This window comes from Cheilinus undulatus, linkage group 9 (genome assembly GCF_018320785.1).
Source record: "Cheilinus undulatus linkage group 9, ASM1832078v1, whole genome shotgun sequence".
Lineage (NCBI taxonomy): Eukaryota > Metazoa > Chordata > Actinopteri > Labriformes > Labridae > Cheilinus > Cheilinus undulatus.
The window spans coordinates 20,729,562-20,746,420 of NC_054873.1; the positions used below are offsets into that span (position 1 = coordinate 20,729,562).

Here is a 16,859-nt window from a genome sequence, read left to right on the forward strand (position 1 = left end):
TTCAGCCATATCAACTCCCCAAACTCCCACCCTAAAAAGAGCTATTTTATCTTACTGGTTAAAGGGTGTCGTTGATGTTCTGAAACTTACAAGATATGTCACTGAGATTTTAAAGGTTTATTAAACATGTCTTCAGTCAGGTCATTGAAGGGTCATGGCAGCATCAGCGTATACAGGCTTAAAAAATTCTATATATACTAACCAAACATCGAATGTAACATTAAATGTAACAACCAGACCTTCTAGACCTGCATGCGAATAATATATTTCTTATTGTATCAATATAAAAAAACAAGAGAAACGTCTTTTTTTTTGTTTTCTATAATGTATTATTAACAATGTTGTTACTGTGGCTATTATGTTCCATATATGATACAAACTTCAATATCCCTGGTTAAATAACTTTAGGTTGTTGAAATCTTCAGGGGTTTGGGTTGCATTTGTCCATTCATGAGGCGTTGGTATGTCCTGAGGCTAGACCAGTTAAGAACCACAGCTCTAGAGCCTCCCTGCATTCACAGTTAAAGACAAAATATACTGCTCCAAGCTAAGACATCCACAGGTCTCTAAGCAAAAACATGTTTCTTTTAGACGTTTGTGGATTCCTGAAGGCGATGTGTTTCAGGACTGTCCAGTTCTTCTTCATCATTTTGGCCGGGCTTCTCACCATCTTCAGGTTGTTGGCTGCGCCTTGTGCACGCCATGTACACGATGAGCACCATGAGTAAAAATGAGACGATAGCATTTCCAGTCCCCTAAAAAGTGGAGAATTATCAAAAGTATTAAATAGACCAAAAAGCTGTATTTCATGTGCAGCTTGTTCATTTATCCATCTCTTACCTGAGACAAAATGTAAAACCTGTGTGAGCGATCCAGCAGTTCCTTTGCTAAGTTGGCTGTTGTGTTGGTCGGTTTGCACCATTTCAGGTAGGTATCCCTGGTAGAAACAAACGTGCCCGGCCAGTCTGTCTTGGCACAGACTACGTACTGTCCATTGAGCAACATCAGGGCCAGCCACACAATGGAAGGAAGAAGACTATACAAAGTACTTCCTTTGCCACCCCAGCCGTGAATCAGCACCATCAGCCCAGAAGCTGTGTAGGCAGGGATCAGGAAAAAAGGGGCGACAAAGATGGCATTCCAAGTGGGATTGCAAGGGCAGGCAAACTCCACTTCCACCATCTTCTCCACACCGGCCATGACAAAGCCAAAAACCAGGTTTGACACAACAGGGTGTTGTTCCAACTCCTGCTTGAGTCTTCCAATCATATTTTTCTCTGCTCCCATGATGATGTTGGTGATCTAAACAAAACAATAATGAAGTCCTCTGATCAGTTTAGCCTCATATGCAACTTGACTTACTTTCTGCCATTCGTACCCCTTGGCTTTCCAGGTTCCTATTCTGACATTATCCATCTTTCTAGCCTCTCAGCAGGTGAGACAAAGGTCCAGTTTTGGCTCTTCTAGACAATACTCTAAAACCAGCTCCAGACCCATGCCCTTAACTGACACGTGATGGTACAGCAACCTTAGCTTACCTTGCTGATGCTCCAACCATACACCCGTGATTATTCAAACATATCTAAGAAGACAATGCAGACAGTTGTCTGCCTAAAGCAACCCTTAGTCAGCAACACATTTCTTTGCACCTCTCAGAGAGGTGGGGTGTATCAGACTTCTCATACTCTCTCTCTGTTTTGCAGTACACCCCTCTTTCCATCATCTTTTTTTCTTTCTTTCCTCTGAACTGTTTCAAAGAGTGTTTCCAAATGTGTTTATGTCTGGTGACTCACTTTTTAAAATATACAAGCCATCAGGGGCTGACAACTTTGTTGATGATTGTCTAGTAATTTGAATAAAATGACAAAAATACTTAGAATGATACAGTCCTGTTTACTTTAAACTAAAAAAAAAAAACGTGTTCTATCAACTCAGAAAAATAGAGTTGAGTTAGCAGTTTGGGGTTTTTAAGTTGACACAATTCAGTTGTTTTTAACAACCTTCAACTGTTTGTTCACAGGCACATCATGCATTAGGGAGTGGACACAAGCTTGATGGTTTAACATAGTCACATATCAGGTGTGTCAAACAGTCCAGCTAGTGAGATTTCATCTGATCCACGATGCATTTTTCAGGCAACAATGTATTTTGAAAAATAACTACATGATATTTTCATTGTATTAAAAAATTAAGCATGATTGGAGTAAAAAAACAGCACAAATATCACTCATAGGTCATGGCATTGCTAAATTTGACAGGTCAAATGAAGCTAAACTGGTACCCACATTAAAGAGCTGTTTCAGAGCTGACATAGCTGGCTTTTCTGAGCTGAACCAAATGACCCAGATGACCAAAAAGAGGCAAAATTCCCATCACTAGTCCCAACCCAGACTTTGAGAACCAAAATTTATGACATGGTGATTGTCCTCAAACCATCTACCTTTACTAACCAAACTTGATGCTACCCACTACTCTTAATGAATAACAAATAAAGACACCACAGTCATCTCAGGGAGGATTTCCTATAATATTTTATTTTTATTCAAAGGTGGTTAAATGGAGAAAAGAGTTGTAATATTTCATAAATATTGTTATGGAGTCATTAAAGCAATATTAAATTGGCTGTGAATTGGTTATGAATTGATTTTAATGACAAGAACAGCTCATTGTTGACACATTATGCAATAGCAAAAAAACTCCCAATTATGTATAAAATGAAAATTAAAGTCCTTTCCACAGGCAGTGGAACTTGTGTAATTTTCACCTTGGATTAATTTAATTAATTATCTACTTATCTTAAAAAGAGAATACCTAGGGATTATTGCTTTCCTTGAAGAGGAAGTGAAACATTCTCACGCTCTTGAACTTGCACTATGGTTTTGAGCTCTGACCGCCTGTCTCTATCGTGGGAGTTTCTTCTTGACACCTTTTTTTTTTTAACCTGTTACACTTATGCTGAACCCTTAACGCTTTTGTTCAAGTCAACACAATTCCAGGACATGAATTTATGAACTTAACAAAATATTAGTATAAATCCAGAATTTTAAAAATAATTAGATACAAAAAGACATTTATGCTTACTTGACACACAAAATCAAAACTAAGGTTATTTGGTGGTTGGAATTAAAAGAGTGTATTTCTTTAAATATGTGACAAATCATTTTCAATCTTATAAGTGAGCCAAAACTTAGAAATATACTTTCTTTTTTTCTCTCTTTTTGTGCTGAAATCTAATGGAGTGCAAGACATGACACTGGAGAGCACTTTTAAAAAGTACTGAAGAATTGTCTGTAAAAATCAAACTGTATGAAACACTTACTTTAGATTCTGTGAAGGAAGACATTTTTCTGAGATTTACTCAACAAAATACAAACAAATGCACTAACTGTTAAGTGATTTCTGTGTTGTGTAGCATTGTGTTAAGCTGTTTCCTTTCTTCTGTGAACTGACATAAATTATTTTCACATAAACATAAACAGACCACAGTGACCCTGTGGAAGTTACATTTACATTTTCATAAAAATAATCCGTTACTGGAAGAAAAATCCCACATTTCCTCTCTCTTCCGTGACTTCAAAAAGAGAGAGAGAGAAAAAAAAAGTTCCTTGAAGCATCAGCTGTGTTTGTCCTTCTCTCTACCTGTAGTCACGTTGGCACGTAGCGCCATACCAGCGGAAGGTAAACGTTCTGTGCCATTACGCGCGTATTGTTGGCTTGCTAGAGCCAGTGAAATGACAGAGAGGACAGCAGGCAGCTGTGGAATTATCCTCATTATGATGGGTTTTTGGATAAAAGGGACAAGAACAGCATCACGGGGAAACGTAAGTTTAAAAGCTCCCTTTGCTTTCATTGAATTAGCTGTGCAGCTGTTCTAATTACGCGCTGTTATTACGCACAGCGTTGGAGTGATTCTGTCTGCTTCTGCTCAGCTTGTTCTCTGATTGTGAGCATGTTAAAGAGCTGCAAAGGTTTTCCTGTTTGTTAGCGGTGTTCTCAGGCTGCAGAGATACAGATTATGGGCTGTAAATACCCTGTACATTGGCATTAGAGTCTGCACATTCAAACGCACACGTGCGGTCGTTGTCAGTCGTTTTTACAATCAACGAGTGGAAGGAGTGGTTAAAGGGTTTTAATATTTAGTAACGCAAAAGTACTCTAACGCGTTAGGTTTGGAAGTAAGTAACGCAGTAACGTGACAAATTATTTTTGTCAGTAGGTAACGCAGTAATCTAACGAGTTAGTTTCAAAAGTAACGCTACCCAACACTGGCTATCACAGCATTGCATCTGTGTGGACATGTCTCAATCAGGCTTGCACATCTAGACACTTCAATTTTACTTCTTTCTTCTTTACAAAACTGCTCAAGCTGTGTCAGGTTGCACAGAGATCTGGTGTGAGCAGCCCTTTTCAAGTCCAGATACAAATTCTCTGTTTGACTGAGGTCTGGGCTTTGACTCAGCCAGTCCAAAACATTCACCCTGTTGTCTTTAAACCATTTCTGTGTAGCTTTAATTGTATGCTTTGGGTCAAAATGAATTTTCTCTAAAGTTCCCTTGTGGATTGAATTAGATTGTCCTCCAGGACTGTCCTATATTTGCCGTATTCATTTTCCGTCCACCTTCACAAGCCTTCAAGGGTCGGCTGCCAGGAAGCATACCCACAGCATGATGCTGCCACCACCATGCCTTACAGTGGGGGTGGTGTCTTTGTGGTGATTTGCAGTGTTGAGTGTCCACCAAACAAAAAGCACCATTTTGGTCTCATCAGACCAAATAACTTTCTTCACTTGACCATGGAGTCTCCAACATGCCTTCTGACGACTTCTAGTCCAGGTGTAATATAAGTTTTCTTCAGCAGTGGCTTTCCCTTTGCCACTCTCCTATGAAGCTTTGACTGGTAAACAACCTGAGCAACAGCTGTTGTAAACATCTCAGCTGCTGAAGCTTGTAGCCATAGGTGTCTTCTAATCTCCATCTTGCAGGGTCCCTCAGTTTGTGAGGACAGATTTACACATGTACCACATTCCTTCCATTTCTTGATGTCGGATTTAACTGATGTTCAGTACCTTGGAAAATTTCTGTATCCATCCTCTGACTTAAATTTTTTATTATCCTTTTCTCTGAGTTGCTTGGAGTGTTCTTTTGTCTTCATGGTGTAATGGTGGCCAGGGATATTGATTATCCAGTGACTTGACCTTTCAGACACAGGTGTCTTTTTACTACAGTCACTTGAGAGTCATTCATTGCACCCAGGTGATCCCCATTTAAATAACTGTGAGTCTACTAGCACTAATTGGCTGGACTTGTGTTGAATTAGGCCAGTCAAAGGGGGTGAATATTTATGCAGGCACTTATTTTACCTTACATGTTTTTGTTCAATTGACATTACCATTGAAGAAATCTGTTTTCACTTTGGCATTGAGGCAGCTTTTTTAAACATAGATTATTAATGTTTTGCTGAGATTTATTTGCTTTTTAGGTCATAGCCCATGGTGATATCGAAATAAATTCAACTTGTTTCATATCCCTGGATGAGAAATCCTCACAGGAGCTTTAGGCAGCAAAGGTTGCACAGTGTTTTAGGTGTGAGGCTGCCATGCCATTGCCCTATATCAGTTCAAAGAGAAATAGGATTATAAGTCTACTTAAAGCCCCAGCTCGTGTAAGGTCAGGGCTTAGTTGGCCTGTGAAGCCTCTTGACCAACTGCACCATTTAAAGCCAAGAGGAATTAAGCACAGTGTATATATTGTTTTTGTTTGAAAAATCCTTTGAAATTAACAGGAAATGCCTTAGTTTGGTTGGCGGGTATCAGTTAAAATTATTGAAATATAGTTCCGGTCAAATTAATTCACCATTCTATATCACTGCGCCATGATTGCAGTTGTAGAGTTACTGTACAGAAATTCACTCGCACCTGTGGAATAGCTGTTAACATTAGCAATGTGAAATTTTAAAGCCTTTGTCGAAGTCCTTTTGAAGAAGATTTTTTCCTACGTTGTCTTTTTGTGTTCGTTTGACAAAACTTGATTTCTGCTTAACTTTATTGCAGGACTATCTGGTACAGTGAAGCACCCGCTTGTCTGCGCTCATCCAACATCTCGCGAGATTTCAGATAACGAGCTGGTTTAAAAAGGTGGTTCCCCTGCTGCACCGGGCTGACAGCAGAGAGCTGCCCAGGTAGCCAGCGTCGGTACCGAAGACTCCCGCCAGACGCTTCCTCCTCTCTGCGTGTCTCCGCTGGTGTCCCTGGAGGTGCAAGCGTTTGGCGAATCCACCCGCCTCCTCACCCCCCACCCCCATCTCCGGTCACCTCAGCTCTCCTCTACCGGCATTTTTCATCTCCCGTCTCCGAAGATGATACCTGGAAAACGAAGAGCTGCAGTCATGTCCTTCTCGGTGGCGATATTTGGAGCACTTATGCTGCAGTCCGTGTCTTCGCAGAACGGTAGGAAAATAAGATACACTCTCATTGAAAATATAAGACGCTAATCTCACACCATGGCGAAATTGCGGTTTTAAGAAGAGATGACGCTTGCATTTCTGCATTGGGGCATTTTAATGAATCATTACTAGACATGTCTGTTATTAAGAACGCTGTCCGTCTGTCACGACTGCCTTCAGCAGCAAGTCTCAGTAGATAATCCCTAAACGCTACACTTAAAGAAACACATGTCAGCCGATTGAAGTGCTGCATTTCATGCTTTAAAACGAAGGGCCAATAAAACATTAATAGGCAACAATCTGTTTTGTTGCGGGCTGAAGTGGGCCAAACCTTTAAGGCCTGTGCGGTGTCCCTAAAATGTCCTTTGAAGTGTGGAGCTGAATGCAGGAGCCGTTCAATCAGCCAAGGACACTTTAACTGCTCATCTAGAGAGGGGGCAATGGAAAAGGTGCATAAGGGAATGGTGTCAAATTAAAGCTTAAATCGGCTTCCCTCAGTGGCACTATCAACATGCTGGGGCTGCACAGGTATGTCAGGATGAGGCTCAGGAATTCATCATTTAGTATCCAGCAGTGTATCCTCTCCCACTGGGTGAGATAAATCCCTGCATCACTCCAGCTCTCTGTAACAGAGCATAGCATGTATGTAATTAGATGTAGGACCTCCAGAAGATGTGCGGCTCTGTAAATAGCATCAGTCCATTTTGCTGCATGCTTCTATTTTTAGAGCAGAGATGCTGCACTGGGAACCATGGCTTTAATGTCCTCTTGCAACAGTGAATCTGTTAACTCTTCGTTGAGATGCACTGCACCGCAGGATGGCATTGATTTCTCAGCACGGTTCTTCTTGTCCGAATGACCCCTCTGCTCATAAATCTCATCCACAGCAGCAGCCACTTTGGAGCAGTGTGAGCCCTGTTTCATTTAGGTTTCCTTTTTGCAAGCTTGATATTAGAATGAGTGTAATTTTATTATGCTTTGGCCTTTCCCTGGAGTTGGCCATGTGTAGGAATGAATTACATATCTCCTCCTCCTCCCATACTGCACTCCCACTCTTAACATCTCTTCTTGAATCAGATTCCAGCAGATAAGCCCTGCAGTGTTGGTCTAATGGCTGTTTATCTGACTAAAGTATATATATTTTTATCTGAGTTTCCTTTCAAGGGTCTACAGGTGAGCCATGTCAAAGTATAGCTGATTGCTCCTGTTTTTCCTATGTCCAACTGAAACTGATAGTTTAATCGTCAGGATATTTGACATTTAAGCCAGACAGAAGACAAAAAAATCTAATTCAAATTTGGCATTCTTGAATAATTTTAACCTTGCTTGTTTAAAAACAATGTGATCACTTTTATAGTTACCAAAAATACAACATAGCAACTCAGGAAAAACAACACATTTTAAGTTATATAATGAAATTCTTTAATTGCAATTAATCTAAGAGTCCCTGTTGTAAATCACAATTAATTGCACCATTTTATGTCATTTTAAAAGTCCACTATTTTGCATTTAAAACAGTTTTGTGCCATTTTTAATTTTTTTTTCTGCTGCCTGAAAGGATAATTGACTTCCTTTTTGAATACAGACCAGGTCTTACAGGTAGATCAAAGATTATGATATGAATTTAACCATGGAAAAAGGAACTTGTTATGGATTGAAACAAAAATTTGTGAATTGCAATTAATGCAATTAATCTTAAAGGTGTAATTTTGATTAAAAAAAACTACTGTTAGTGCAGAGGGAGACAGCTGTGTGACTAAGACAGTTTGTAAGAGTTTGCCTGCAGCTTCAGTTTATTTATAACAGTTTTTTTGTGTTTTAGACTTTGTTTTGTCCTAGGGGTATCCACTCAGGTACTGATATTTGAATTGTTTTTTCACTAGTGTCATATTAGAGTTCAAATGTTGGTTTCTCAACCACAGGCCAGCTGAGTTGTCTGTGGCTGGACAAGCTGAACCAAGAGGCCTTTCTCACTCATGCTTAATTGTAGAGCTGTCCTGATCAGCATTTTGTCCTCCGACCACGATCTAATTTTTAATATTGAATACTGACTGTTAGCGAGTCCCGGTCCGAAACTCATAATTACCTAGATTAGATTTTCAATTGTTTTTGTTTACAAAAATAACGTAAGTAGACTGAATAACCACTAGATGCTTCAAACCTGTTCTATTCAACTTAGTACAGCCTACCTTGTTGTTAAAAAAAAAAAAATCATATCAAATTTCCACTCAGAATGGTGTAATAGCTCTGTGTCACTTTAATAATCTGTCAAAAAAGTTACATATTCACTTAGTGCAGTATTTGAATTAAATCGGACCATCGAAAACCCACTTAAAGTGGTCAAAATTGCTGACAGACCTGAGTAGTCAAAAAAGTGAACTCAAATAATCTCAGTTCCACTTGGAGATGGTGAAAACAGAGTCAATAACAAATAGATTCAATAATTACATTTGAAATATTGCAGTTCCACATAGAGGTGGTGATTAACTTCACTGCATTAGTCCCAACAAAAACTGAACTCAAAAAAATGAATTCAAAACATCCCGACTCCACTTTAAAGTGGTGTAAACAGTTTAACTTGAATAGGATCAAAAACATATGAATCACACAGATTCAAAACAGCAATCCCCTGCGAAAATGTAGCAGCTTAATCTGAGACTAAACCAAAACATTAACATTGGAAAAAAACAAATATCAAATACAAGACACTCCTGTTATTACAGTGCAATTTCTAAAGTGCAACTGGTGCTGCTGCATCACTTTTTCCTCCCCCCGCTCTTATTTCTGGGGCAGCTGACCAGGTCGTCTGCTATACTAAACTACAGAAGCTCCTGTAGGATATAACTAAATGATCCAATCAGTGAAAACCAAGGCTGTCAATGAATTTTTAAGACTACACGTTCCAAAGCATTGTAGTGCCAAGTATTTCAAGGACTGATAATGCCAAAGCTTACAAAAAAACACACCAGCCAATTTTCACTTTTAAGTAAACCAAAAGCTGCTTAAGTACAGTGAGAGAGGACTGTCTGAACTGCACATTGGTGATGTTTTAGGACCAAGCATTGCTAGGGCTTAACAATTTGGGAAAACAATTTAATTGCATTTTTCGCCCTCCACAGTATCGCGATTGCAATTTAATATGTGATTATTTTTTAAAGTTTCCAAGCTTTTGTATTTCTTAAAAATAAACAGATAAATCATTACATATCATAACTAACAATATTTAGCAGATTAAACAATGGCTAAACAATTCTAAAAAATATTAAACTGCATTATTTTAAATTGTGGCAAATTAGATATGAACCATTGTGTTGAAGGGAATGATGACTATGTTTTCCTCATTTTGAATAAGATAGACACACAAAAATAAGTAATGTTGGATTTTACTAAAAAAAAAAAGACACTTGAATGTGATGTGTAGTGCATAGCATATCTGCCTTAAAAAAGTGTCAAAGTGTTTTGTTTGTTTGTTTGTTTTTACACATTTTGGGTTAAAGAAATATTACAGCTTCTTTTTGAAAATTGGAGTAGCATTTTAATCTAAATTTCTATTTATTGCCCAGTTTCAATTGCTAATATGTTTAAATAGTGTGCAGGAGGAGTTCACCTGCAAGTTCAGAAAGGACAGAATTGGCTCTGTTTTTGGTGCTTCAGACTTTTACTGTTGTTGCTGTCATATCAAAACATGTTTTGTACTACTGTTGATTTTCCTTCATTGTCATATGTATCAGACATTTTGATATGGAGACATCCAAACAGACAGTTCCGTTACCTTTCACTGATGAGTTACTAACTGTTGAATATTTAGGTGTTACTGGGCTCAGGTCTGTTTTAGTTCTTTTTAATAGTAACAATTGAAAGATGTACATTTATGTTGTATTTTTCTTGTTAGAAGATATCCAGTTATGATATAAAAGTTACATAAAAATCACCTCAAATGAAGCTTTAAGATCTTAACTGTAATATCTGCAATAGATAACCCCATAGTGATTAAATTTCTATTCCTTTAAATGCATCTTCAGTCAGTCAGATCAGAAACTGCATTTTCACAAAGTTTAAAATTTTGACCTAAAATTGTTAATATCTATTATTTTATCAGTTGAATTAAAAACATTAATTTCCCCCTATATTTCTGTCTGATTTAACAACTGGCCTGTCTTTGTTAGTGAGCACTTTTTCTAATACTTTGTATTTAAAATAGGAAGTTGTCTGTTTAAATCACACAGAAATGGTGTTATTACTAATAGTTTGAATAGAATCATGTCTACATTTAAATTTTCATTAAAAATAATAAGAGCACATTGAATCTTTCATTATTTAAAATCAAAAACATTTGAAGATCTAATTATACTACCTAGCTTTAATAGACAGTATATTCAGAAATATCTAGCTTCTGGTGCCTTCTGTCTGGTTCAGACATGACTTGAATTCAGCCTGCAATTATCTCAGCAATGTGATGCAACCCTTTTTGGTACATGAACTGGGCCAGGGTCCAGAATTGCTTCATATTACACTGGTTCAAATGGATTCATGGAGTGAAACAGAGAAAATGTCTGCAAGGAATCACTCATGACTGTATGAGGCCATCTGTTGTCAGGTTGTGATGTTAGATTGACAGTTTGACTCATGATGCAGAAATAAGCATCGATTTCAGTGTCTTGTTACATTAAAAAGCAGGAACAGGAGTATAACTCTTAATGTATTCTGCAGTTTTCTGGTTTCAGTTTCACATTAAGCTTTTTCTCAGCTCTATGGGGGCAGACAGCTCAGGGCTGAAAGCTTGCTTCTGATTGGTCCTCTGATGAATGTGCAGCATTTTTTCAGCCTTATTAAAGAGACGTGGTCAGAATGTTAACATACAATATAGAGAAAGTTGAATTATTATGTTTGTTCAACTAAAAAAAGGGCTTTAAAGTTCATGTTAGGGTTGGATTAGAATTCAGGACTTTGGCCAGACTTTGGCATGACTGCGATGTTGCAGCCCATTGTCGTATGTCAGCCTTAATAAGAACAGTGAGTAGACAAATGCTCCTCTAGTGTGTCTTAATCAACATCGGTCTTTACTGTAACACCTACCATTAATATTGCATTTGCACACAATTTTTGCATTGATATTTACCAAAGTGATACTGAAGAAAACCCAATCTTTTTTCCCTCCAAGGATCTTCTGTTTAAAGCAAGCATAGCTAACTAGCTGGGCTATTCCCTTGACATGTATCTCATTCATACCTTTCTGTTTAAGGATAGCCAGTCCATACTGTCCTTTTTTTGATTTGTAAGAATGAGTCCACGGTTGCTCCCTCTTTGTTGTTTTTTAATTCTTTTCAGCGCACAAGACCACTAGCATCATGCATTACACTTCTGTTGTAGCTTTGCTTGACACTTCTTGATCTGCCTCTCCGACGACCTGTGAGCTTACCAAGCGGCAATCTCTGATCCTGAAAAATGAAGCCAATGCTGAAGTGCAAAAAATTGCAATACAATGAGTGTAAGCTTGAGGCTGGCTGCAGGAACACCAGTCCCGTCTGGACACCTGTTAAACAGCCTGTTTTTACACTCTGTGAGTTTTTACACTCACAGTCGCAAAGCTGGTCACAGCATACAATGACGGCACAAGATGATTGGTCCAGATCACACTTGCAGTGCTGCCAGTCTGTCACCCAAGACAGGACAACATTTTTATCGTATTGTCTGACATGGTGCCATCGCTAAAGTAAAACTAAAGTCATACTTATTGAAAATTCTCAGATCCAGACTTGTAGAGTTTGTACAAAATGCCCAGAGCTTTTAAGTTTTTCATGTTATTGACATATAAAAATGTAGCTGCCAACTGGAACAGTCACCAGCTTTAAGGGGATGTCATCTTACGTAGCAAAAATCAATTAATTGATTTAGTCTCTGCATGTATACTGGGACAAGGACAGCAGTCCAGTTAAAAAGTCTCATTGAGCTATAACTGTAGCTCAACTCCATTGTTCATGTAGGCAACCGATTCCTGTTCTGCCTTTACTAAAATGTGTCTATGAAGGTTTTTCTACAAAACACACTTCACCAGCCTTTTTACAGCTGAAACAGTCGGCTTACTTATCCATTACAACATTAGCAGAACCTTTTTTAATAATTCATATTATCCGCAAAGTTAGCCACAACCTCATACTCAAACATCTCTCTATCTGCAGCTCTGCCAGTGTAAAGATCTTCTGCTTTTGCCAGTTTAAAATAATCAGAGTATTTCAGTCAGTATAGTTCATATTTAATTTATTAATGATCCAAAGACAAGGTGAATGTAGGAGCTACCATCATGCACTTAAATTGTTTTTTTTTTTTTTTAAATGAGACTATCAATACATTATTAGCGATTTCAAATGTATTTATATGATACAGCTCTTTAATAAAACAGTTTTAATGTGTTTGCTTTAATTTGGTCATTAAAACATTAGCCATTTTTCCATATGTATTTACAGAGAAAAATACAAAATAATTTTCACATGTAAAAGAAAAAACAGACATTTAATATGCTGACGATTTATCTGAAAAATGACGGGAAAAAAACAAGTCAAATGAATGCATAAATGAGCATGAACATGTACATTTTTAGAGGTAATAATGACGTCTTGCTAAAAGAAATAAGTTATACAACTAAAAGCAATAAAAAGCATTAGAAGTTTTTGTTCTTATTGTAATCTTGTTTATTGGTTTCATCTTATACGTTTATAGATGGGTTTTATGTGATCTTATATGTGTGTAAATTAAAATAAATAAATTAATAAATAAGATGGTAACAATTGTGTAACCAAACAAAAAAACCTGAAAATTTCCTAATTAGGGAAATTTAATCATTTAAGCTTGGACAGAGCAAACTGTTTGAGAAACTAAACTGTAATTAATTACAGACATTTTAACATCAAACAACACTAAAATAAATCTGAAGTAACAATCAAAATGAAATTGTGAATTTCTACAGTTAACCTCCTTATTCACATTTTGAAACCCAACTATTTTGCATTTAAAACATTTTGATTTCATTTTCTGTTTTTGTCCTGCCCTAAACTATCTGTAAGTGGTTATCTGTTTGAGCATGAACCTGCTTTTATTTTGAAAGAAAATAATGAACTTCAGTAGGGATGCATCATATCATCAGTATGATATTAGTATGGGCAGATATTAAAAGATGAAAAATCGGTCATGGGAGTTATGAAAATGTTTGCCAATATTTATAACTGATATTTTTGCTATAAAAATCCGTCCATATCAGGTAGTTAGTGGAGTTTTAGGTTGGACCAACAGACCTATGTTACCAGTAATGCAGTCTTTCTCAAATTATTCACAGATGCAATTAATTGTGATGAATTGATTACAAATCCTGTAATGAATTAGATTATTCTTTAATCAACTGACAGCACAAGTTTAAAGGAATGATATGTGTTAATTTGTTTTTAATCAAACTTTTAATTACGTGTTATAATGAATTTTAGTTCTGAACTACATTTATATATTGTGGCTGGCGAAAATTAGTTTTTAAATATCAGCATGTCAGATATTGGCCAAAAATCAATCCCTGAAGACTTGGTAGATGGAAGATTATGGCCTAAGCATAACCGCAGAAAAAGGAATTTGCAATGGATTTAAAAGGAAATAAAGGAGCAATAAAAAGTGAAATATTTAATTACATAAGCTGCAAATGAGTGGTACACTGAACTGTCTGACACTTTCTTTAAAGTGAAATGAGACTTTAGGGAGCAGTGGTGGTCTTATTTTTAAATCATGTTACAGCAGCTTAACCAAAAGTGCTGAAGGGCGCAAAGCATGTGATTAATTCAGTTAAAACATTTCCTGCACTTTTTATGTTAATCATGATTAATGCATAAATGCTGACAGCCCTTATCAATCACAAAGATTACAGGATGGTTGAGGAATAAGACGTGTGTGAGGTGGCTTTGGATCAAAGGGATGTCGGGTGTTCAGTCCTTAACATGTCAAAATATCCTTAGGCCAGACACTGAACCCCAAATTTCAGACGCCATACAACCTCAAATCAATTTAGCATTTACTGATCTGAATATTTTGGGGGGGGGGGGGTCGTCTTAATTTTAGATTTAAGTGATCAATAAAGAATTACTTCCCCAGCCTTTTTATTCTATTCACACCAGCAGCACAGACACATGACCACGTCCCAAAACTGAAGTGACATCAGCGTGCCATGAGTGGCGTGTTTCATACATGAACAGTACAGAGGCGAGCAGGGACGGCGCTCCTGGCTCAGCACTCCTGACACATTTAGAGCATCTGAGGTGACAGGATCTGTCGCTCAGCAGTTCAGTGTTTAAAGCTGAGGTGTTGTTTTTTTTACAGACCCTGGCATGTTGTTTACTGGTACTTGTTTGTTTGTTAAAGCTGTTTTTTAAATGTATGCTCAGTATCGAGGCTGCAGGTTGTGGTGATATTGTGATGGATTTTTGTGTCCGCTCTGCTTACGTAAATGATAGTTGCCTCTTCTTTGAACAGAAACATTCTAGCCTTCTTCTTAAATGTACGGTTTATTGTAGCACTGTTGCTTCGATTGCATTAGCTTGAATTGCCAGCACACTGCATAAAGGAATCTGTGGTAGCCTGCAATAACTGTGCTACTATTGATGAATCAGTTTAGTCTGAACACCAGGGTTATGAGAAAAAAAAACCCATGTGATTGTCTGTCTTGTGATGATCGGCCCGTTCAGTTCGCCGCCTTCTCGTCTTCCTACTTTGTTGCCGCAGAGTGCTTCTATGGAAACAGGGGGTCTATCACCGTGCGCCCACACGCTCCCCAGAGACCCGAGCTGCTGCTTCTATAAATCTCCTCTCAATCTCATGTGCTCGCCACATAGCCTATAGACAGACCATGCTGCTGATTACAAGCCCTTCCTCCTCCTCTCTGTGAAGGCTTGATCAATTGTTTCACTGTCATTAGATTCAGTTCACAGAGGAGGAGAGACGTTGAAGATTATCAGCACTATGTTCTCCATAGATGTATTTCTCTCTGATGTATAAATGCTGTCATTATACAGACAGGATGCAGATTAAAGACAAGGTCATTTGAAGGACTTTTGGGTGTGAGTGCCGTGCGAGCCAGGAACAATTTTATATGATGTCACTAATTTGACAAAACCAAGTGAGAGCAGCTCTAGCAAGGACGTCCCAGCAGAATTCAATTACAGCTTCCTCAGAATAGCAGCAATAACCGCTCAGGCACATTCAGGGTGTCTCTTTCTCTCCTTTTTGACCAAAAAATCCAACCTGACATCTTCATAGTTTTGGTGTTTCTAGGGTATACTGTTCAACATTTGGCTCAGTAGCATTCAGTGAAATAAGTGTGTTAAAAGTAGGCCTTTATTAATTTTTTTAAAGCACCCGAATGTATGATATTGTATTTGTTTTAATTAACTCAAAATAATCATTTTATTCAAACATTAGAAGGGTCTCCTACATGGACTCCGCCACCTTGGAAATGTGCATCTTCCGCATTTCTGCAGAACCCCAGAGGGGACAGAATAACAGTTATGCATTTTTTTGTAGTTCCACATTAATTTCCAAAATTTGCAGCATTGTTTAATGAAACAAATAAACTGCTTGGAACAAATATTAGTTGGCATTTGTAAGCAGAACAAGATTTCCATTTGACATTTATCTGCTTGCAAACAGCCAAAATCTTAGTAGTGTCCAGCTACAGACCACAGACCACAGATCTCAGACATGCTCTCTTGCAGACCACTACTGTGGTATCTGTGGTACCGTGGTATCATAAACAAAGTCTGTGGGCTACATTAATGAAATAACTGCATTGCAGCCTAATCCGGGTTTAGATTGTATACGGACCTGTTTTAGAAGTAGTTAAGTGAACTGTAGCTGTGTTAGCTTTAGCAAAAGATAACATATCTCTGCTAGCTGTGTAGTTCACCTTACTACATAAGCTTTTGTAACTATGTTAGCTGTAGCTCAAAACCAACATTGCAACTACTTATAAAATGAGTCTTGCTTCTAGCTGTTGCGTAATGTAGACAAAGCTACATTACGCAACAGCTAGAAGCAAGACTCATTTTATAAGTAGTTGTTGCGTAATGTAGCTTTGTCTACATTCGTTCTATCGTTCTCGTAGCTATGTTGTTGATGTGGCTACATTACCTCTGCAGCTAACATAGTTTCATTTGCTTTGGATTTAGCTACATTAGCTAATGTAGCTTCATTGGCTTGATGTTTTGTAATCAGAGTTTGCAGGTCAGGTTTTGACTTTTAACTTAAGGTATCGTTGCAAGGGCTGGGCAGTTAATCGCAAATTAGATTCAATTGCAGTATGGCCTGCTTCAATTTACAAATCGCAGAAGTTGCAATATTTCTTAAACTTGAAATGTGTCAAGATAGAAGTTTAATACATTAATTTTTTG

At 37.8% G+C, this 16,859-nt stretch overlaps 1 protein-coding gene across 2 annotated transcripts in view; it reads left to right on the forward strand.

Moving 5' to 3' along the window:
• Nucleotides 1–3,699: 3,699 nt before the first annotated feature.
• LOC121514624 (neuroplastin-like) overlaps nucleotides 3,700–16,859 on the forward strand; it is a 31,119-nt gene continuing 17,959 nt past the window's right edge. For both annotated transcript variants that reach the window (XM_041794827.1, XM_041794828.1), the window contains exons 1-2: nucleotides 3,700–3,821; nucleotides 6,050–6,445. In XM_041794827.1, the coding sequence (XP_041650761.1) occupies nucleotides 6,355–6,445 (91 nt within the window). In that variant the 5' untranslated portion in view covers nucleotides 3,700–3,821; nucleotides 6,050–6,354. The remainder of the gene's footprint in view (nucleotides 3,822–6,049; nucleotides 6,446–16,859) is intronic.